This window comes from Rosa rugosa, chromosome 2, assembly GCF_958449725.1.
Source record: "Rosa rugosa chromosome 2, drRosRugo1.1, whole genome shotgun sequence".
NCBI lineage: Eukaryota > Viridiplantae > Streptophyta > Magnoliopsida > Rosales > Rosaceae > Rosa > Rosa rugosa.
Window position 1 is genome coordinate 69530361 of NC_084821.1, and position 23529 is coordinate 69553889.

At 39.0% G+C, this 23529-nt stretch overlaps 3 protein-coding genes across 3 annotated transcripts; all 3 read left to right on the forward strand.

The window, feature by feature from the left end:
* Positions 1 to 1893: 1893 nt before the first annotated feature.
* LOC133733457 (transcription factor MYB102-like) lies at positions 1894 to 3369 on the forward strand. The gene is made up of 3 exons (XM_062161078.1): positions 1894 to 2118; positions 2211 to 2340; positions 2433 to 3369. The coding sequence occupies exons 1-3, from the start codon at positions 1986 to 1988 to the stop codon at positions 3256 to 3258; spliced, it is 1089 nt and encodes a 362-aa protein (XP_062017062.1). The 5' UTR covers positions 1894 to 1985; the 3' UTR covers positions 3259 to 3369.
* Positions 3370 to 19521: 16152 nt separating this feature from the next.
* LOC133729745 (uncharacterized) lies at positions 19522 to 20980 on the forward strand. Its single transcript, XM_062157308.1, has one exon. The coding sequence runs from the start codon at positions 20047 to 20049 to the stop codon at positions 20968 to 20970; it is 924 nt and encodes a 307-aa protein (XP_062013292.1). The 5' UTR covers positions 19522 to 20046; the 3' UTR covers positions 20971 to 20980.
* A 133-nt stretch (positions 20981 to 21113) lies between these two features.
* On the forward strand, positions 21114 to 22266 carry LOC133729746 (uncharacterized). Its single transcript, XM_062157309.1, has one exon. It carries the CDS (start codon positions 21542 to 21544, stop codon positions 22079 to 22081), a length of 540 nt encoding a protein of 179 aa, XP_062013293.1. The 5' UTR covers positions 21114 to 21541; the 3' UTR covers positions 22082 to 22266.
* The last annotated feature ends 1263 nt before the right edge of the window (positions 22267 to 23529 follow it).

The window sequence follows — 23529 nt, forward strand, 5'->3', positions numbered from 1 at the left end:
TGGTCATTTTTTAAACTCATAGCACTTTTATACTAAAGTTTACCAAATATTTAAACACTGTTTTTGTACTCACAACACTTTTAAAAACATGGTTTACCAAACATCCAGCTTCACAGCTGATTATTCTCACAGCACAGCTAAAGCCGATTTTAAATTAATCACTTCGGGGCCAAACTCGCCCTTAGTCCCGATCTTTATAGGATGGAACCGTCTTTGTAATTAGGAGCTAGCCATACATAATTGCTCAATCAGTTTCGATGAACTGCTCAAGTCAATGAAGTTGAGAATCTTGAAGTTTTGCCAATTGACAGCAAATAAGTGTTTAATTGTGTCTGAGAGTGAGAGTAGAAGATTAAGAAGAAGAAGTACATGCTTTCCTCAGTAATCAATCATTCATAAAGTCAAAACTGTTTTTTGTTTTCTGCACGTTGTAGGGCAAAACCAGACTTTGAAAACAATGTCTGCGCTTTGAACGATGCCCTTATTATATGTTTTCTTTTAATTGTTACCTTGAAAAATAGTGTTATATTATATAATCAATATGATTATGTAATGCTCCAACGCCCAACAGTATTCAAAAGTGTGAGCCTTTATTTCTTTGTGAATTCCTGTAAAATTTGGCTTTCTCTGTTGTGCTAATAATGCAATGCAACATGTGACTTCAGCTAGCTTTTCTTCGATGGTCAAAGAGTTTGCTAGCTTGTTTTAATTCGGATAATGCATTTACTCCATCTGATATTAATGAATGATGAAAATTTACCTTAAACTTCATAATTTTTATTTTTCATAATTACACTTTTTTAATTGGAACTCTTAGTTTTATAAATTACTCTTTAAGGATTATTCTTTTAGTTTTTAGACATTTAAGTTCAAGAGTGAATTGACTCAACCATTCATCCTTTTGTGAGGAAATTATAACATGGTTCCGGTTCATGGTACACGTGGTGGTCCGGATTAATGTTATTGACTCATATGATTTGTAATTATTTATCACTTTACACTACTATAAGCGCTTGTGCATAATATTTGTGGATTAACTTTTTGTGTCTCTAAAATATAGTTTAGAAAACAAATAATTTCAAATTTAAATAATATAAAGTGAATATTCGTTAATCACAATAGAAATGAGTAAACATCTTCGCTCGAAAGTGAAGCTAAACCGTCCTCATTTCATTTTTTCTTCGCCAAATATATTAGGCCATGACCCTTTTCTATCTTATCATAAATGCTTCTACATTTCGGCAAACACCGAACTCCATTATTGCTATCTCCACGTAATAATGTCCTCTCTGTACTGGTCAATTTAAAAAGAAGCTGAAGATTGTCCAAATTTCAGCCAGTAAGTTCAATATTTTGAATCTGTCCTCTATTGCACGAAATCATTTGAATCATCGGAAACCCAATACTTGGTTAACCCTAATTAGCTAGCTATGGCTTGATTGAGTTGATTATGATCTAGCAGAAGCCATGCAGTGATACAGAGGAACGCCGTGAAAGTGAAGTTGCAGTAAGGACAGGTCAGCTCTCAGAGGAAGCACGTGGCACAATCACAACGTTGATGACAGCTAATATTATGAATCCGGGAAAGGCGAGGGTGACACAACCCCGCCGGAAAACGATAACCTAAGAATTAACAACCAAGAAATAATAGGTAGTATATGTATGCAGTATGGCCCTGGTTATTGGATTTTGGGTAGTTCCAAATAATTACAATAATCACAGAGAGAAAGAGAGGGACTAATAGGACTTGGATACTTGATGACGACGATAACAAAATTTTCTCAAAGCAAAAGGACACGTAGCCAATTTGATATACGGAGGACGGCACCGAATCCTTTTGACTTCTCCTTTTCTACTTTCACCTATTGCTATATATACACCTCCGTCTTCCTTACGGACCCTACATCCTTCCCATTTCTCTCTTCTAGCTCTGAACACTAATCAGTCTTTCTCAGAAGAACAGTAACGTAACAGTGTTATTCACAATGGGAAGAGCACCGTGTTGTGACAAAAACGGCCTGAAAAAAGGTCCATGGACGCCGGAGGAAGATCAGAAGCTCGTTGATTATATCCAGAAACACGGTTATGGCAACTGGAGGACGCTTCCAAAGAATGCAGGTGTGTATTTCATACTTAATTTTCTTTCCTTAGTTGATTATTAATGGGTGTGCATGGTTGAATTTTCTAATCAAATCGATTTTGTTATATAGGACTGCAAAGATGTGGAAAGAGCTGCCGTCTCCGGTGGACCAACTATCTGCGGCCTGATATCAAACGAGGAAGATTTTCTTTTGAAGAGGAGGAGACAATTGTTCAACTGCATAGCATTTTGGGCAACAAGTAAGCCTAGATAGCTACTCTCTTTGATTAATTTCCCATGTTACAATTTGCATGTTTAACATTTTGAATCTAATCATATAATTTATGTATAGGTGGTCTGCTATTGCTGCTCGTTTGCCTGGAAGAACCGACAATGAAATCAAGAACTACTGGAACACCCACATTAGGAAGAGGCTTCTCCGAATGGGAATCGATCCGGTTACTCACAGTCCTCGGCTTGATCTGCTTGACTTCTCTTCCATTCTATACAACTCTTCTCATCATCACCCTCAAGTAAACTTTTCAAGGTTGCTTGGGATGCAACAAATGGGACTCAACCCTGAGCTACTAAGGCTAGCCACTTCTCTCCTATCATCTCAGAGAGAAAGAAATTCAAACTTCTTCATTCAAAATGACCAGCAGCAGCAGCTTTGCAGTCCCCAAAATGATCAAATCCCAGTACAGCTAGTCCAATCTAGCCAGCTCCAAGAACCCTTTCAAGAAAACGTTCCAGTTTGCGCCACATTGAACACCGGTGATATTCCATTTCCTCATGAAGTACAACCACCAACCATTACTGATTTCAGTTCCCAAAATTGCCAAATAAGTGAGTGGCAAAGTAATGGCGAGGCCCCTTCAAATTTTACTGAAAACCAATATGTTCAATTACCAAGCTTGACATATTATGATGGGTCGTCGGATCACCAGATCGTTAGCGATGTTTCACCCGAAACTTCGAATTTGTACTCCTACAACAGCAACAACCAGAATTTCAACTTCACTTCGGTGTTTTCAACGCCTTGCTCAAGCCCAACGCCTTTGAACTCAAACTCGACTACATACTTCAACAGCGGCACAGAGGATGAACGTGAGAGCTACTGTAGCAACATGTTGAAGTTTGACATCCCAAACATTTTGGATGATTTCATTCATGTGTAATTAATCAATGTCAGGATCAAACTGATCCCAATTGATGAAGCATTTTCGCAGTTCATACGTGTAAAATTTAGCAAATAATTATTAGCTTGTGCAATTTTCTTAATCTTACTGTATTCGGAAGCAAGTTCTTGCCCCTTGTTTTTTAATTAAGGAAGGTTTCCATAATTGAGTGTCACTGTACCCTTCAATCTATTCTCCCTTTCACTTAATTAGTATATCCTACAATTTTAAATAAATAAAACTATATATTATTTGTCTATGAAAAGAACGTACTACTCCATTGAGTTCATGTCAATGATTATGCTCTTAGAACCTTATACAATAATATGGCACCACAATAATATGGATTAAAATACATAAAATTATTACTATAATAGTTGGCAGTCACAAGAAGTATAACATTTTAATAAATCTGTCGCAGTAAAGCGGTTTTTTTTTTCTCTCGTGCTCTGTTCAGATGGTGGAAACATATAATTTATAAATCTATAAGAGGAAAGAGCAAATCCAAGTGAAACTCTAGAAGCAAAAGAAGGCTCAAAATTGGAGAGATCGAGCTTGAGTACGGAACACTTTGTTTCATAGATCCCGACATCGAGTCCGAGGCTCCGGCGATAGTGCCGGAGGGGGTCACCGGAGGGACACCTGTCCAGGCCACCTGTATGGCACAGCGGTCGTTTTCACGTACTAAAAAAGTAATGATTTGCATGGGGATCATTTTATGGCGGAGTTTGACTAAAAAGTTAAGTACTTAAAAAATAAAATAAAAATAGAAAAGTACGTGTCGATGCATGAGCGGTGTAACATTATTATTTTGTGGGGACCACGCTAACCCTAGCTCCCCTATGCTAGTCTGCTTTTATTGAAAATCATGGCGTGCTTCCTGTGCCGGAGCTGGGGTTTTGTCCCTTTTACGATTTTGCTAATCAAGGGGGGTCTTGGGTATTTATTGCGTCAGCATCTGGGACACGTGTAGTCAATAATGCAGAGGGTGGGACCGTACGGTGTTGGAGGTGACCGGTTGACCTGGTTAGGTTAGGGTTCTTATCCAGTCGGAGCTTTACAACTTAGAAATGAAATGGTGCCTAGGCTTTTGACTACGAGTTTTGATTCTTCGATCGCTAGCTGTTTATTTGTACAGGAATCCGGGGTGTTATTGCGATAGGGTGATGACAATGAGCTTAAGTAGGCAGATACTGTTTTTTTCTAGCTATTTGACTTAAACAGTCTTAAGGATGCAAAATTCCTTTGTAGTGAAAGTAGATTTAATAGTTAGGTTTCAAAATTTGGACGTACTCATTGTTATTTTAGATATAGATCTAATACATACACGCGACATGACATATTTGATGCAAATTCACTTAATATATACGGTGATTATACTTTTTTTCTTATTTCGACATTCATTCCTCTCGAGTTTATGATTATACATAGTCTTAATGTCTTATTTAATGTATGACATTTTGTTTTGTTAATAATTGAGAACTAATTTGAGTCACACTCTTTACATAGAAGCAAATTTCACAGTAGATGCTCTGGTTAAAATTGGTCACTCTTTACCGAAACGAGCAAACTTGGGAGAATCGGTTTCCATCTAATTATGTCTTAAATACTTCTATGTTTGACCAAGTACGATTAGGTTGCCCCATAGACTCTTGTATGTAGTTCTTTGTTTTTGTCTTAGCCTTTTCTTTAATATATATATACACACACACACGGAGATCCTATCCAGAGCGGAGTTCCGCTTTGAAAATTAACATGTGAAGTTTGAGTTTTGGGTCACTTTTCGGTCGCACATCCACATCTCGACCGTTCAGTTTTTAGGTACCAGTGTATAGATCGTCTCTGCAAATTTTCAGCCAAAATGATGATCGTTAAGGCATTGATAATTGCCTTAAAGCTAGTACGGTTCAGGTTGACAGATTCAGTCCGTCCATTGGTTTAAGCGAGTTAGATACCTTAACGATCATCAATTTGGCGGAAAATTTGCAGAGATGATCTATACACTAGTACCTAAAAACTAAACGGTCAAGATGTGAATATGCGACCGAAAAGTGACCAAAAACTCGAACTTCACACGTTAATTTCAAAGCAGAGCTCCTCTTTGAATAAGATATATATATATATATATATATATTAAAACTAAAGTCGTGCTCTTACAATTTGATGCCTTGAAAAATGTGGCCATAAATTCATAGCATTGACTTCATAACAATAGGCTAGGTCGAAAATAGAATTTTTTTTTTTGCTTTAATTGGATATATATATATATATATCAGAGAACTAAAGTCTATATATATATATATATCAGAGAACTAAAGTCGTGCTCTTACAATTTGATGCCTTGAAAAATGTAGCCATAAATTCATAGCATTGACTTCATATCAATAGGCTAGGTCGAAAATAGAAATTTTTTTTTTTACTTTAATTGGATATATGGAACTTTAAAGTCTAAATTGACAATAAATATAATTTACATTATTCCCATGCAATACGCCAATACCTGATTAGATGAGCTATAGATGGACAGCTCATGGCCACCCCCATGGTCATTCAGTTTGAATTTAATCCAAACTTCGAAGCTTGGCTTGGACCTAAAATGAATGAGGTCATCAATCAACAAGAAAACAAATGAAGTGCTGTACCTATTAGGCGGGTTCTATATGTAAATTTCCCCACCAGATCTCCGCTTCACATTGCTGATCATCAGCCAGTCTTATCCTTATTCTGCAATGTTTATGTAATTGGTGGAACAGTACTACTGGAATGTGTTCTCCACACGTCTCTAATTCAACCTTTTGCCGATTTCCCTGCACATTAAACTCGTGCTCATATGGACATTAAAATGTTTCGCATGTCTCTTTTTGTTCTAGTCCTTTCTCATTTTGTACACACACAGATCGAGTACTTGAGTGCCATCTTTAAACAGCGGGATTCTCCTACAAGTTCCTCTTCAAGATGAAATGGTAAACAGAGCAGAAGGTTTACCATTTATATACGAGACCCCTTGATAGTTAAGTTTTCATTTCAACAAAATCCCCATCTCGATCACTTCGATAAGCGCGTTTGGTTAACCTAAGCTTGATAAGTTTTGATTCTTGTTCAACAAGACAGAACCAAAAAATTTCGTATATGCTCAGAAACTTGTTTTCATTATTGTGGTTAACCATTCATATACGAAACGTACGTCTTATACTCTGGCTCCTCCTCAATCATATGCATGCAAGAATTATGTGCATTCAAATGATTCAACTTAACTAGGAAACCAAGCTAGCTTGCTAGAACTGCCATTAATACGTCCCAAGCTAATGTCAATAAATCGCCAGAGAGATGTACTTCTGCTTCTTCTACTTAATTGCCTATTATTAGAAGCTCTATCACAACCCATTTCATTGATGATTAACATCAAGGTCAAGCCCCTGCATGCATGTAAGCCATACGTCATTTATACGTCAAAGATATTGATTAATATGTATGCGGCCTAAATCCATGACACTTGTCTAGAAAACCTACGTATATACGTCTTTTATCAATTGTTCACGATAAATCAAGGATCCCTAAAGTGAATGCTTATGTTCAACTTTGGTGGAATGAGTGTGAATCATTTCATCTGGGAGATTTTTTTTTCTTTCGGGTCCCATCTTTGTTGCCATTCCTACTTTTAAGGCTGTTTTATGACACGTTTACTTAATTGGAATGGAAATAATCATGAATCGGAGACAACTAGAATGGGAGAAGAAAAGAATCGGTATTGATTCTGGAGGAGTAATCAAAAACCCATCTCCTCCCTTCGTAATCAAATTCCTGAGTATTCAGGAATCGATTCCTTATAAGGAGGTGGGACCTACACTCATTCTGATTCCTTCATGTGTTAGTAAATGCAGGAATTAATACTTTTACCTGGAATCATTCCAATTCCTTTATGTGTTAGTAAACGCAGGAATAAATTTACCCCGTAATCATTCCCTCTCATTCCAAGTAAGTAAACATGCCCTTAATGTATTGGTATTTCATTTTCGGCCGTCTGGATTAACTTGTATTTGAGTACTAATACATCTTCGATTTAGTTAATTTTGCCTTTCTACGTGTAGCTGTAAATTAGCTATATATTGAACCATCAAAGTATAATGGTGAAACTATCGAGTGTAATTACTGGTGTAGGTTATAAGTTATAACCATCAGCTAGGACTGCAAAAGAACAGATTATTAGAGTGTATGGAGGTAAAAGGGAATGACGAACAAACGGGTCCAAAATGAAGATAACTTTCAATGTATTCCGTCTTAAAGAAATCTCGTAATTTCAATGTATTCAACCGTCATATAAACAGAGGAAAAATAGCTTTATGGAATTTCCAAGCTTAATCTGCTCTTTGCTCTATCATTAACAAGTTTACACTTTACACGATGATAATAACGCTTCGTGTGTGTATATATCCCAATGTTTTCTTTTCCCATGGCATATATACGTGCCTGCCTCTGAGCAAGCAAAAGTTATATCATGTAAAGCATTTGGATCGAGCTCATTGACGAGTGTAAAAATGCAGACAATTTCGTGGTATAAAGGGTACGGCTGGTCTTTGACTCGCAACCGACCAGAACACAAAGACAGATACCCCTTTTAATATACAATTTTATTTTCAGTATTTCAATCTAGATCCTCCATCATTTTCTCTCTCGACCGCCCAAAGAAAAAGCTCTTCAAACGTTTTGAATAAGTAAACCCCTAAAGCGGGTTTGTGTCTTTGAGCGGCTGAGTTTTCTTTTCCTTGGTTCTCAACTTTCTTGCATCCTTTCCTTTTTGTTTCTTGCTGTAGTTGAGATGACAATGCACTACTCTATCATTGAGAAAAAATTGCACAGAAAGATGGAAATGATGAGGAATCAGCCAAATGGGCTCGTGACGTATTAATATATTTTCGTCGAGGTGTGACGGCTTCTTTTGACAAAGAATGGTGTTTTGAAGGCTTGCTCATATATGTGCAACGAGAGACAGATAATGCTTATGTTGCGCGTGGGGGAAGATATTAATAAAGTAATCTGAGGTTCAGATTCAAAACTAAATGGAGTGGCCCAAACCCTTATAAACCCATAAAGTAATCTGGGGTTCACATCCAAAACCAATTGACAATGGATGGAGTGACCCAAATCCTTATAAACCCATAGACAATGTCCCATTTTTCTCATGTGGGATGTATATATTCTCAACAAATATGTAGTAGATGCATTTCTATATAAGGTGTGAATGGAAACCAATACATTGATGTTTCTAGATGTGCGTCTAAGAAAATTAAAGGGTTTAGCTTTAATAGAGAGAAAAAAATATGTTGCTGCCAAGTTAAATAGAAGGATCACTACTGTAGAAATCAAAGGAACATCGTCACTTTTTTTTTTTTTTGGAGGGAGGTTACCCTCTTCTCAATTATTATTGAGACTTATTAAGAAATGAGTTACAGAACCGGGGTACATGACACCAATCTTGTCCTCACACAAAACGTCTTGAATAATATCAGGAATTTCGTCTAACCATACATGTTCTACACCATTTCTTCTAGCAAGATATGCTAGTCTATGAGCCATACCATTTACTTCTCGAAACACATGACGTACCTGTGTGTCAACAAGTACGCATAAGCTTTGATATCCTCCACAATTTGCATGTCCAATCAGTGAAGTTTCAACACCATCCCTATGGACAGCAGCCACCAAAGAACCATTATGACATTCAATATCAATGTTGCTCCACCCATTATCTTAGCCCAGGACAATCCTTCCCTTGCTTCACACATTCAAATCAACATCTTCACTTTGTCATACTTAAAGTGTTCAATTTGACAATGCTGTTTGGAAATTTATAATGGATGCATCTCAGCATTCAAGATGCATCTCATCATCTTCTTGAATGCTGAGATGCATGAATAGGTGAAATCGATACCAAGTTTTCTTCTTCAGCATGTTCTTCCTTCGATTTATAAGATTTGGTAAATGGAACATCAATTCGTCTTGTCAAAATCGAATTAATACTCCATAGACAATACTATTTCAGTCAAAGAAATTATTGAGCTTGGGATATTTTTGAAAGGGAAATCAAGTCTGTTTCAAAATTTCACCGATAACGTCAACTAAAGCGATTGGTTTTGTGCAAGAAATCGACTTTAATTTACTTCATGCATGTATACATCCTTCTTATCAAAGTACCAAAACAAGGATCGAATACTTCTGTTTTAATGTACAGAAGTCTCAACATTAATTATAGTTTGGACGATATACTTGACTTCTATACCACTAACATTAGGCTTAATTGGATTACAGCTAGAAATTTGAAGACTGAAAGGGATCCTTAACCCAGAATTGCATCAGCAATTCGATCCAATAATACGAACATGTAACATTATTCATCCCCGTAGCTAGCATTGTGGAAATGGCGCGGCGACGTCGTAGGCGGTTGAACAGGGTTGACGGGGTAGCACAAGTGGAGTTGTGTGGGCTTAATTGGAATTTAACTAAATGGAAGAATTGGATTTACAGTGATTAATTAGTCACTATAATGAATATTGGTAAGTTTTTTCTTTTTTCCGTATATGTTTTTTCTTTTTTTTTTTGAGAAGATTTTTCCCCCATATGTTTGAGTTTCATTACTTGCAACACGTTTTGGAAAACATATTGCATGATTTTTAGGAGATGCTTCAAGTGACGGACTGCAAATATATCGATCCAATTTTTGTTTTTTTTTACAATTTTTTCCTGTTTTCCAATTTTGTAAAATCGTGTAAAAAAATCAGGTCTAGATTTTTGAGTTCTTTCAATTCTAGAATTGCTTAAAAATCATGATTTAACGGTGAAAAAGATTTTGTGAGAAAATAAGAATAAGATATATTGTCGAAAAAACTTGGCGAAAAAATCATTTTCTCGTACAATTTTTTTTTTTTTTGTGTGGAGAGTTCTGGGCTAGTTCCCACAGGATTGGAAAAGCAACAAACAGAAACAGCTGTGTGCTTAGCCTCGCTTACATGGGCACCGATACCATACTTTAGTATTTCCAAATCGACAATTGTTTGTAAATCCGACAAACCTAAGTTATCACTTTGTTGAACGAATTCTACTTTCTAAACGTCGGTGGACTCTTTGAGCTTTTAAACGAAACATAAAAACAATATCAATTAATAAAAGCATCTCCAACAGTTTTTTAATTATTTTTTTTGTCTCTAATTAAAAATAAAAAAGGCTTTCTTTGCTACAAAAGCTTCACTATTGAGCAGGTATTCCAAGATTTTAATTATTTTTGGGGGTTGGACTGCAACGGTAATTTTTTAATTTTTTAAAATTCTTTTTGTGTGTTTCCACCTTGTTCATAAAACCTAAATCAACTATATACAGCTGCTGCGCACCTTCGATCGTCATGCTCAGGTTCGTTACTTTTTTTTCTTTTCTATTGGATAGGTTTTGGTGATTCATTCTCATGAAATAGTATATTGTATTTCAAAACTCTGGTTATAGGAGGCGTTGATGAGTTTGAAAATTCTAATTCACATATCAATATAAGTGAATTCGTTCCAATAAACCTGCCAAATCTCGATGAACGCTACAAAACAAAACACCGATCATGATCTGGAATTGGCTTGATATTTGAAATGCATGCAGATTTTTGACCTCTAGAAGTTTTAGGAGAGTTGAGAATTCCATTGTTACAACTTTAATTCTTCCTTGTAACAAAACTATCAGGAACCAAGTATATATGGGACAATTCTTATAGTAGGTATATGTTTTCCTGCGGGAGTACACCTTTCCTAGTTACTAGAACCAAGAGTAATAACTATTCTAGGAGTTTTTCTACCATATCAAGGAGTAATAGAGTGGACAATAATGCTCACATTTTTTTTTTCGGAAAAAGGCTCTCTAAATCATTTTCTTTCAATGGCGCGCAGAGGATTTTCCCCCGTACAGAAGATTGCTCAAGCATTCAGCTTGGCCCTAAGCCGCCACAGCTTGACCTTTCCCGGCGTTTTTGCAATCACAAGGGCAAACAATGGCAACTACCACCTACCAATGAATACTTTGCACTACTCCCGTGCACAAGATGAACATGTTGTTGGGACTTCATTGGTAGATTCAGTTTTAGAAGATGTAATCTTGTTTTTGAGAGCACTCTATCCAGGGATTTTGTTTACACCAAGCATAACAATGGCTCCTTTTGCCGATTCCTATTGATACAATTTAGAAGATTGTGTTTTCATGTTGTTCATCGTACATTGGAGAAGCTGTTTGTACCCACATTTGCATGTTCACTCGGACATAGCTAATGTGCATGGTTATTGAATGACTTCTAATTACAATGAGCCGCTCAACAAGTAATTGGGGGCCGATAGCCAGAAATGTTGGCCGATGAATAATTGGACACTTCGTTTGGTCCAAGTCGAGTCAGACAAAGCTAGGCCTTTAGTTATAGGCAGGCTTGTAATCATCGATCAATTCGAAAAAGAGATTTATTATCTAAAAGCCCATCGGCCGATTGTTCAAGTCATTCTAGTCAGTTTCCAACTCGAACTCAACTTGGGAGGATATAGCTAATCGATAAAGTAAGCTGATAAACGATAAAGATGAGGTGGAATCTAGTATTTCAGTCGAATTGAAGTTTGTTAGCCGATAAGGAGAGTTCAATCCAAGATAGTCTACTTCAAGATTAGTTATAGCCGTTGATGACAATCATCAAAGCCGATCAGGACGGAGTCCAGCATCAAGTCAGCCGATGATAAGTATTGGAGCCAAAGCAAGATAGAGTCACGGAGCCAAGAGGAGGCCGAATTCCACTCAACTTCAAAGAGCCAAGAGATCAGTTCAAGTCACAGAGCAGCCAATATAAATAGAAGCATCGATAGAAGACAACACACACACAACTCCAGAAACTCAAGCCATCAAGCTTTTCTTGTTTTCGTCTTACCTTTTGCTTCGGTAGAATTTCCGCTTGTTCCTTAGTTAGTTTGCTCTGCTAGTTACAATTTCAGTTACTTTACTTTCCTTGTAGCCTAGTATCGATTTTGAATTGTTCTCTTTGTTTTCTTTCAAACAATAGTTAATAATTTTCAGCCATTCCAGATTTCAGTTTCGTTGTTATTATCTTTTATTTGCTCCTTATTGTCTTTATGCTTTACTTGTTTGATCATGTTATTTACTGTTTGTAGTCGCATAGTAGCTATTAATCTTGAAGATTTCATTCGTTACGAGTTCACTTTTACTGTTACTTGTTATTATTTGGATCCAATTGATTTAAGCCCTGTGACCAGACAATTCGTATTCACTCATACTCTCACAACCACACCCAATTCACTCGACCTTCAGCCATCAAGTCCTTGATCCAAAGGCAGCGAACTATCGGCCGAGAATCAGTTCCTTCCTCGGTCAATAATTGCTTGATAAGTCAGAGCACGCGCACTTCATCTACTACATCTACAACTGCACACTTGGCCTTCTGGCCGTGTGCTGGCACGCCCCGCAATCTACTCACCAAGAAGGACGTTTGTTCCTTGATCTCTCGGCTATCTAGGCCGAGGTGATTTTCAGAGGCAACAGAAGCAGGTCCAACTTTCATCAAATGGGGTCAATGGGAAGCTGCACGGCTGTTGGTGACGAAAAATTCCGTAGAGGATTTTGACTCACCAATGAATGCGAACTAGAGCGGGAGCTGACCGGGAGAAATCGAGAAGCTTCCTTCATTGTTGACTTGGAGTTGACCGTCGACGCAAAGGAAGGGGGGAGGTACCTGCAGAAAAATCTCTGACGCTCAAGTTAGAAACTGCTTGAATTGTGTGCAATAGAAAGAGTCGGTATCAGATATCTTACTTGGTCATCATGCCCCCTATTTATAGGTGAGGGAGTGCTTGCACCACAAGTCGTGTTCAATATCGCCTTCATCACTTGTAATTATTATCACCATCATGCCGCGTTAATTACCTGATTTATGATCGCCATCATGCCGCGTTATCATGATCACCATCATGCCGCATTTATTAGCCTCCTTCATTGCAACATTTACAATGGTAGTTATCATCGTATTCATTATCGTCATTACTCGCACACTTATGACGACATTTAATTGTCATGAAGGCAGGTCAAAATGGTTGACTACTCCCATAATCCCTCCAAATTTTCTCTTTGAACACTCGTCCTAAGAGAAAATTTCTAAAATCTGGCCCTGACCCGAGCCCAACTCAGAGGTTCCTTCTCTTTTGATGTCGTACGATCTCCTTCTTATATTAGCCTTGATGCGGTTGTCACCTCGAACCTCGACAAGATTTGACACATTGACGAGGTGACGCTTAATACTTCACCAATATATACATTTAATTATTAAACATATCGAGTATCAACATCGCCACATACCTTCAATGTTCGGCGCGGTGGCCTCCTCGAGCATTTGCCTTTTCGAATTTACGTATCCTCTAGAGTTCACCTCCTCAGCGCTTTTTTCCTTGCTGAGAGCCTTTTTCCTTGCAAAGAGATTTTTTCTCATCGAGAGTGTTCTTCCTCGCTGAGAGCTTTTTTCCTTACCGAGAGCCTTTTCGTCATCAAGAGCTTCTTTTCTTCAACGATGTGTTTCCTTTTTGTCGCGAGCTTTCCCCATAGAGGATTTTTTCTTCATCGAGGGCTTTCCTCGTCAAGGATATTTTCCTTCGGCGCGGGCTTTCCTGGTCAAGGATATTATTCTTTGTCCCGGGCTTCCCTCGTCGAGGATATTTTTCTTCATCGCGGGCTTTCCTCGTTGATGATATTTTTCTTCGCCGCAGGCTTTCCTTGCCGTTAGTCCTTTTACTCCCCATATTGCCCCTTGTTTTTCTTTGTTGTGTGCTCGTATGCACAAAAATGAAAATAATTTGCTGCCTATATGTCACTGCCGCCTTTACTAAGAGTCCTCTCTTGTGAGAATTTCAATAGCAATTAAAAACATAAATATATTCAGAGTACTAGGAGTTCGAAATCAAACCGTATATGTTAGTTTCTGCACGGGACATAGAGTTTCCCCAATTTTTCTTCGAGTCTGATAAACAACATTTTCTTCATTTTGGCCACCGGCCTCAAATATTTATATGTGGCCACCAACCTTATATATTCATTTCGGCCACCAGCCTCATACATTCCTCTTGGTTTCTCTTGGCCACCAGCCTCGCATAGACATTTTGGCCACCAACTTCGTGCATTATTTTAGCCACCGACCTCGCATCTACATTTCGGCCACCGGTCTCGTGTATTATTTCGGCCATGGCCTTGCGCTTACATTCCAGCCACTGGCCTTATGTATTATATTGGCTACGGGCCTTGTGCTTACATTTCGGCCACCAGCCTCATGTATGTATTTTGAAATGAGATTAGGTTATAGTTATCCCCGCTTGTTCGGCTGGCAAGGTTTACCATGAAATCACACGAGTTAAGCAAATAATATTTTATTTATTCTGGTCATTGGCCATAAATACATTTCGAATACAAAAGGAAGTGAAAATTAAACAAATGATTACTAAAATAAAGAACATCAGTCTACGTTACTTGAGTTTTGCCCCCTCAACCGGGATTTCACTTTCGACCCTTATAATAATATCATCCATGTCTCTTGGCGGGTCACGTAATATATTTTCATATAGGGGTATACCTGGGAAGAGACCTTCTCAGAAGGTGATTGCCGCGCATTGAGGGTCACAATTGATGTGCATCATCTCTAGCTTGAATCTCTTGAAGAAATACCCGATTTTCTCTCCTACTTTATGCTTGGTGTTGAATAGGGTTGTCATGTCCTTTTTTTGCTTGCGATTGCAAGAATAATGAGAGATGAAGGTTCAGCTCAAGGTTTTGAAATCTGGGATTGATTAGGGTTTGAGGTGTAGGAACCATGTCGACGTGGTCCCCGTGAGGCTTAAAGGGAAGAGTTTGCACATCAATTTCTCATTGGTTGTCTCGATGGACATCTGCTGCTTGTACCCCTTGATGTGGTCTACGTACTAGGTCGGTAGTCCCATCATACTTTTGGAAAACGGGGGTGGTGAACCTGCGAGGTTTCACCGCATTGAGGATGTCATCAGTGAATGGAGACTTACCGACATCCCTTGCAATTTTGGCAGCGAGTTCTCGAGGGCCGACACGCTTGCATGCATCAATCATTTTCTCCATCTTTTCGCGCCACGATTCGTTGCGTGTTCTCTTGGATTGACCTAGTCTGGCTCCGCCATTTTGCCCCCCATTCGATGTGCCTCCCATCCCCTCAATGAGGGGCATTCCAGAGACTCCCCTTGTGACGCCGACACTGCTGGCGCCCGCATTTTCTATTACATTGTTGGTTTAGGGACGGTCACCTCCAGCGTCGTCGTCTGACGAGTCGCTATCAAGTTGTAGAATTTTTTCGAGTTTTTACCTTCGGCGGGCCTCGCGGTCCTTTTTTTTCTTATGGAGTTGCTCGAGCTCTTATCTCAGCCTTTGCGTCTCGTCAACCGGAGGCAAGTTCCGGTCGCCGATTGGATTTGTGATGATCCATTTGGGGGCTGGTAGGGGAAAATTTCATCACTTCCAGTCCTCAGTGACAAAATTGGGATCTCGTCAGGTGCATCTTCTGCCATCACTTTTTAGGGAAAAGTGTTTCCCACAGACTGCGCCACTTGTTGGTGACGAAAAATTATATATAGGATTTTGACTCACCAATGAATGCGGACTGGAGCAGGAGCTGACCCGGAGTAATTGAGAAGCTTCCTTCGTCGTTGACTTGGAGTTGACCGTCGACTCAAAGGAGAGGGGAGATACCTGCAGAAAACTCTCCGACGCTCAAGTTAGAAACTGCTTGAGTTGTGTGCAATAGAAAGAGTCGGTATCAGATATCTTACTTGGTCATCGTGCCCCCTATTTATAGGTGAGGGAGTGCTTGCACCACAAGTCTCGTTTAATATCGCCTTTATTACCTGTACTTATTATCGCCATCATGCTGCGTTAATTACCTGATTTATGATCGCCATCATGCCGCGTTTATTAGCCTCCTTCATTGCAACATTTACAATGGTAGTTATCATCGTATTCATTGTCGTCATTACTCGCACACTTATGACTACGTTTAATTTTCATGAAGGCGGGCCAAAGTGGTTGGCTACCCCCACAACGGCCGATCTTTTCCCTAAGGACACCCAAGTAAACAAGACAACATTTAGGGCACGTTTACTTACTTGGAAGGAAAGTGAATGATTACGGGGTAAAAACATTCCTGCGTTTACTAACACATAAAGGAATCGGAATGATTCCGGGTAAAAGAATTCTTGCGTTTACTAACACATGAAGGAATCAGAATGGATGTAGGTCCCACCTCCTTATCAGGAATCGATTCCTGAATACTCAGGAATTCGATTACGAAGGGGGGAGATGGGTTAAGGAATCATTCCTCCGGAATCAATACCGATTCCTTTCTTCTCCCATTCCACTTGTCTCCGATTCATGATTATTTTCAATTCCAAGTAAGTAAACGTGCCATTATAGACTTGGGTAATCTCTTATCCTCATTCCTCTAGGAATTTATCTCTTAAACATCCATCCAAGTCTTTATATTCTTAAGAAGGCACATATAAAATCAAAGAATCCTCAATATTTTATATGTTCTTATGGTTGTAGGGGAGCCCCCAAAAATTGAATAAATATTAGTCCCTAATTGCTTAATTAACCTCAACTAGCTGCGTTCCCGTTCAGATTCAATAGCCATGTCAAGGTGATCCGTTGCCTTTCTTTATTTTTTTTCCTTCTTTTTGTTTGAACTAGGGACACGATTTTGTGATATTCCTTATAGTTAGCCGAAAGGTATGTATGCTAGCTTCTGAGCATAAATATGTTTTTTGTGTTTGGGTAGTAGCTAGATGAACCACAATGGTTGTAGATGGGTCTTTGTAGATGTACCCAACAAATGTCTAAGTATACCCAACAAACTTTTACACCCAACAAATTTATAAAATCTCTAACTACACCCAACAAGTATTCCTATAATACCCTTTAATTAAACCCAGCAAGAGTGCAAAACTCATATACCTAGCAAAATCCATACACTCAGCAAACTTCCTCATTCTTCTGAGATGAAGAATGACAAACTGTTCTTGTGAAATCTGCTTGCGATTGTTGTATGAGTTCAATTGAGATGTCTTAATTTGATTCCTATGGTACTCACATCTTTCTTATCAGGAAAAAAAAAAAACTGTAGCCACCGAGAAATAATAAAATACATACCCAGAGTTCACCCGTCAGTTATCTTATTCTTCTATAAAACAGTTAAACTCGGCTTCTACTTTAGAACAGTTAAACTCGCAGCTATACATCTCTCCTATAAAACAGTTAAACTCGGCTTCTACTTTAGAATAAGTTTGATAATACTTGCTCGAGCATGATCGATTGGTTAGTTCTCATTGTTGAAAGTAATCGTTTGCCTTTGGTTAATCTTAATATTGATAAACATAAGTTTTTATCAAATCCTATATTCTTCCATTGGGTTGAGAAATTGTAGATGTCAAAAACTCAGAACTCTAAATGTCCAATATACAAAAGAAGAAAAACAAAGAGCACTATAGTAATTGCAAGGATATTTGAAGGAGAGATGGATGTCAAGGGAGAGATTAAGAAATGAGAAAGTAGTAATGTAAACATCAAGGCATGGAGCTCGTCATCCCTGATGCACCTTTCAACTTCTGCTTGTTTCTGGGCATGTTTTCATTCTTTTGCTGGGTACATTGTTCGATGAAGTTGAGGGTATTTTGGGGAAGTAATTGGATTTAAAAAAAAAAAAACTTTTATAAATGATTTGCTGAGTGTATTAAGAAATTTGTTGGGTACATTTAGAAACACCCTCTACAAATATATGTTGCCTTAACTAGCTAGTTTAATTGTGTTCAAATTTTCAGCTGTTTCCCGTATTAACTAATCATATGTAATTATGTATCAATATGCTTACTTCAGTATTTTAATTGGCTTGATAATGGAACGCAGATTTTCGGTGTTGAGAAGTTTTACTAGAGTTGCACATCAATGTGTTACAAGCCAATAACAAAGCTATACAGAAGCAGCAGCGGTGACCAAGTATTGGACACGTACATAATGTTAGACACAACCGGCAAGAGTACGCCAACAGTTTTAATCATTGCCGGAGCAGCAATTATTCCAAGAATTTTTCTATCATCCCAGCGAGGAGTAGTGTAGTGACGCCACATCCTGCCCAAAAATTTACTTTGATTAATGGTGGTAGAATATTTTCCTCCATAAATAACACTGCCCTAGCAGTCAGCTTGGCCATAAAAGGTTCCAACTTGCTACTAAAACGAGGCATTTTTTCCTCCACAAGTGGGAAGCTCAAGCCAGCATCGCAGGGGACATGCAGAAGGTTCGTGCACAAGATAAAGATGGACTCCTGACGAAATTAGGAGATGCAATATTGGAAAGTTTGATCATGTCTCTGCGAGCAATCTATATATTGTGCTTGTTCACTCTCCTTATGATGATGGCTCCTTTTGCCAAATTCTGTGGACCTGAGACCTGGTTTAGAAGATTGTACGTAGCTCGATGTTGTTTGTTGGTCAATGAAAGCAAAGGGTCCAGCTTTTGTCCTATAGGATCTAGTGGTAGCTAAGCGCCTTAGCAACCGGATATCTTCCCCAGCGATTTTTGCACCAAGCTGGGTTCAGAGCTTAGTTACATCAGGCAGCTGGTTATGAATTAAGCTTGCTCAGCTGTATAAACTACGTGCTCGTATTACGAAAGAAAAACCTAGCTTTGGGGAGCTTGGTAAAGTGCTAGCAGTAGTACTACGAGTAAATGGAACTGGAAGGAAGAATGACCCTGTGGATCGAGCATTTTATGTGATATTGTCCCTCCTTTGCATGAAATGGCCACCGGGACAATATATTTTCGTATGAGCTAGTGTCTTATATATAAGTTATAACTACAATGATCGATGCATAATTAAGGCCATCTGTATCTTCAGCACAATATATGCACAGGCCTTCGACTCTAGGCTCCACATATACGAAGGATCCAGTCTTATGCATTTAAGATTCAGTTGGTATTGTTCTTAAGAATCCAAATTCCGTAGTATTATTTTCTTTTTCTTTTCCTGAGAGTGATCAATCTTCTAGGCTTCACTGAAATGCCTAGACATATAAAATTGGCCCATGTAAAAAAGGGTTCATAATTTTAATATGCTTATGAATAGTATCTTTACGTTTTTGCCCTCACTGTTTCTCTTGTGCTTGATCATTCTTTCTTGTTTCGTGGCTGCTGCGACCCATTTCGATCCCTTGTCAATTGGTCTCTCAGTTTTGGTGGCTGAGAGGGAAGAGTGCTGGTTCAGGGAGAGAGGGAGGGATATTCAGGAAACGAAAATCTAGTCTCTATCAAATCGTCAAGGTATAGATTCTGCTCTATGTGGTTGGTACAAGAAGCTGTGGATACACTTCTTGATAATGGAATCCGTGGACAACCAATGAGGGACGGTCATAATAAGGTTTACAAGTCGTTTTCAGATGTAATTGAAGGAAAAGAGGGAAGATTTCGTGAGACTCTGCTTGGCAAACGGGTCGATTATTCGGGGCGTTCTGTCATACAAGTCTGAATTTTTGGTTTCTTGCCTTTGTTCTGAGTTCGGAGTTTCCAATCTTGAAATTGATTATAGGCTCTATAGTCTTGTAACCAAAGTTCCGAACCAAAAGGTTGTAAAAGGCTATTTAGGTAAGTTCCCACACCTAAAACCCACCTCATAAAAGAGTCCAAGCGTAAAGATTGTTTCTTCCGACGAGAGACGGCATGTCGACGACTCCAACTCGTCTTCTTCTCAAACAAGCCCTGATCGATTCCGTCAAGATCACCCTGAGAAACAAGCAAACATTTCTTTCCATTTTTGCCCTCACGACCCTCCCTCTCTCCCTCCTCCTCTTCTCCCTCTCCCTCTCCTCCCACCCCCTCAAATCCCACGTCTTCCGTCTCGAGTCCCTCGCCTCCCAAGCCCCCACGCGCTTCGAGGCCCGCCAGGTCTGGAAGGAGTCCCGCGACGACGCCGTTTCGCTCTTCCGCATCAAGCTCCTCTACTTCCTCCCCTCCTGCCTCTTCTCCCTCACCGCCTCCGTCACCGCCGTTACCGCCACCTCATCAGCCTATCACGGAAGATCCCCAAATCTCCGTTCCTCACTCGCCGCCGTCAAGTCAAACTGGAGCAGACCCTTGGCCACCAGCGTCTGCATCTACGCGCTCCTCATCGCGTACGCCCTCGTCCCCCGCACTTTGGCCGCCGCGGTATTCGCCTCGTCCGGGTCCCGATTTTTCATCCGGATTATCGGGTCGGGTCTGGAGATCTACTTGATGGCGGTTATGGGGCTTGGCCTGGTTGTCTCGATCCTGGAGGAGAGGTACGGCTGGGAAGCGATCCGGGTCGGGTCGGATCTGATGGCGGGTAAGAGGCTGTGCGGGTGGGTGTTGTCGGGTTCGTTCGTGATGGTTACGGCGGTGATTGCAAGGAAGCTGGAGGATGTGATGGACGGTCAGGATTTGATGGAGCAGTCGTCGACGGGAACAATGACGAGAGTCGTCGTGGGTATTGAGGAGAAATTTGGGTGGGTGATTTTGTATGGGTTGGTTGCGCTTTGGGGGTATGTTGTTACCTCGGTTTTTTACTGCGAGTGTAGGAAACACCATGTAATTGTAAGTAATGAAAATGAGAATGACACGGTCTAATTTTTTTTCATTTTTTTTTTTCATGATTATTTCATTTTTGTTATATTTTTGGAGTAAGATTGACAAAAGTCTATTGTAGTTGTTGTGTTGGTTTATAATAGGACCATGCATGTTCATGAAAGTGTGTTGATTGTAAATGGTGTTTAACATTAGCTTATCATAATTTGAAGCTGAGTAATGAAAATCATACAATTACCAGTAGCATCAACGCGTTGCATATTTGAGGTGTTTAGATTCCTGGAAGGTGATCCGTAGACTTGGACATAAATTTGTTGAGCAGGTCAAAGTCCGGTAAACTCTTTGTTTCATATCAAAGACCGACTAAATTATTGATCATGCTTTTGGACATCGATCTTCTTCTTTTGTAATCACTTTTGGTGCTAGTTCCTCGACTCTTCCTTGTTGTTTCTTCAGAATCTCCACGAAACTGCTGGTTGACTGGGTTCAGTAGAGCCTACGCGGAGAGATTGGTCAAGTTAAGAAGAAGAAGATAGACAAACGAATGACTGGTGAATAGTATTTATATAAGGTGCCAACTCTTCGGTGCTTGATAGCTTCAGAGAAGAAAGCAATGGCTAGCCCACCAGAAAAACCAGTAGCGAACCCTCCAAAAAAATCTGGGTGGAGCTGGTTCACGAGCTTTGAGTATGACAAGGAAAATGACGAACCAGGCCATGCACGTAACGTTCTGCTAGTAGTTGCGGCGCTGATCACTGCTGTGACATTCCAAGCCGGGGTCAATCCTCCGGGAGGTGTCTGGCAAGACGATGGAAAGGGTCACACTGCAGGAAGAGCCATTTACGCAACTCACCAGGTGCCATTTTATGTGTTCTTGATATCGAACACCTTGGCTCTTTCGAGTTCAATCTTCATAATCGTATTGCTTACTCATAGGTTCCCTTTCCATTTTGAGGTAATGATTGCCACACTTTCTATGATTGTGACTTATGGCTCTGCTGTGTTTGCTGTGACCCCGAAGGAGTCGGTGAAATTTCGTTACATATTGTTCACTGCTGCTCTGCCTTATGTGTTGAGGTTCTTGTTCCAATTGTTCAAGAAGTATAGACATAATGTTCATTTTAGGTGTCAAAACCCATGTTCCGATTGCTAATCTTCTCAATGTTGTCAGAATTTGAGGTATGCTAGTAGGGATGGAGTTGCTATAGATTTAGTTTGTGTGTAATCTGAAATCAATGGAGTTTTTAAGAGTAAGAGGTGGTAGGACTCGCAATGTAATTATATCCTCAGCTCAGAGTCTATGATTCTCAAAGTAATCTTATGTTATTAAATTTTAGATCTGTATTTTGATCAAATGAATGAGTTATCGTGTGAATGTCTGGTCCAGCTGATTACGTTATTTAGCCTGTCAAGTTTCATTAACAAGGAAACAGTACTCTTAACTAGCCACATCTAAGGCTTCAGATTTATAAGATCAGGAAAAGAAATTTCCTCAAAGTTTGAAGTATGTCAGCAAACACCTAAAACCCTCGTGTGCAGGCTAATTGTGAAACCAATTAACAAGGGATATTAGTTGGCAGTCGGTATATAAGTTAATTTGTTAGCTACGTACTTGGTTATATAGAAAAAAACTAACTGAATGTTCATTGATGAGAAACTCATTTGTATTCTTCTTATAAAAGGAAAAGATCCAAAATGCAATATAAGCAATCGGTAAGTAGACTGCTCAAAGCGAGACAGAATGGTCCTTGGAAAGAAAGGGAAAGTACACCTCAATATTTTCATCTATACCTCTCCTCATCAATAAAGTTAGCGCACCCGTAATGAAAATTATACAATTACCAACGATGACTGATTTAATTACTTCCGATGTGCAATTAAATTACTCGATAAAATGCTTTAAAAAACTAAACATAACTCGGGTTGATAATATGAAGTCTTCAAATCTTTAAGATTCATTCCAGAAATCCATGTGCCTCATCAAATGACTGGTTGGGTTGAGTTGAGTTGCTTGGAGAGCTGAACTCTTGTTGTTGTGAGTGTTGTTCCCTTCATCATTTAAAGTGGATTGGTTTATTTTTTGAAAGAACACAATTGATATATGTAGTCCGATCACTATTAGATTAAAGTGCAGACAGAAAACATTAGGGCGGGTCCCCGGTCCAACTAAATTTGTTTTTTTTTTTTTTTTCAATTTACATATATCGATCAAATGTCATGATAAAAACAAGTCCAATTAATTAAAGAACTGTATAAATGGACACTATAGGTAAGCGTTAATGTTCTTTTTGTTTGATGCAAGATGACTAATTAATTTACAACTTTGATTGATTATTTGCTGAGATGACTGACTTATAACTAACATTGTCAATATCCAACTCTACGTTACATACTAAAAACAAGCGCTTGTTCAAGCAAGACTCGACGCAATTCAGTCCACAAATACATTTTTAAACTACTTCAAAACATAGTTTCTTATTACTTTTCTATATATCAAATGCTGGAGGCTATGAGTCTCTCTTTACCTCTTCTGCAAGGAAAATAATTCACAACACCCTATTTGGATTCTTCTTTTTCTTTTTTTGGAGGACAAGAAGAAAA

Excerpts from the sequence above, each read along its gene's own strand:
- LOC133733457 (XM_062161078.1), top strand. The coding sequence starts at position 1,986 with ATGGGAAGAGCACCGTGTTGTGACAAAAACGGCCTGAAAAAAGGTCCA. Across the intron at positions 2,119-2,210 it reads GACGCTTCCAAAGAATGCAG|GACTGCAAAGATGTGGAAAG; the intron begins GTGTGTATTTCA and ends TTTGTTATATAG. Across the intron at positions 2,341-2,432 it reads CATAGCATTTTGGGCAACAA|GTGGTCTGCTATTGCTGCTC; the intron begins GTAAGCCTAGAT and ends ATTTATGTATAG.
- LOC133729745 (XM_062157308.1), top strand. The coding sequence starts at position 20,047 with ATGTCGACGACTCCAACTCGTCTTCTTCTCAAACAAGCCCTGATCGAT.
- LOC133729746 (XM_062157309.1), top strand. The coding sequence starts at position 21,542 with ATGGCTAGCCCACCAGAAAAACCAGTAGCGAACCCTCCAAAAAAATCT.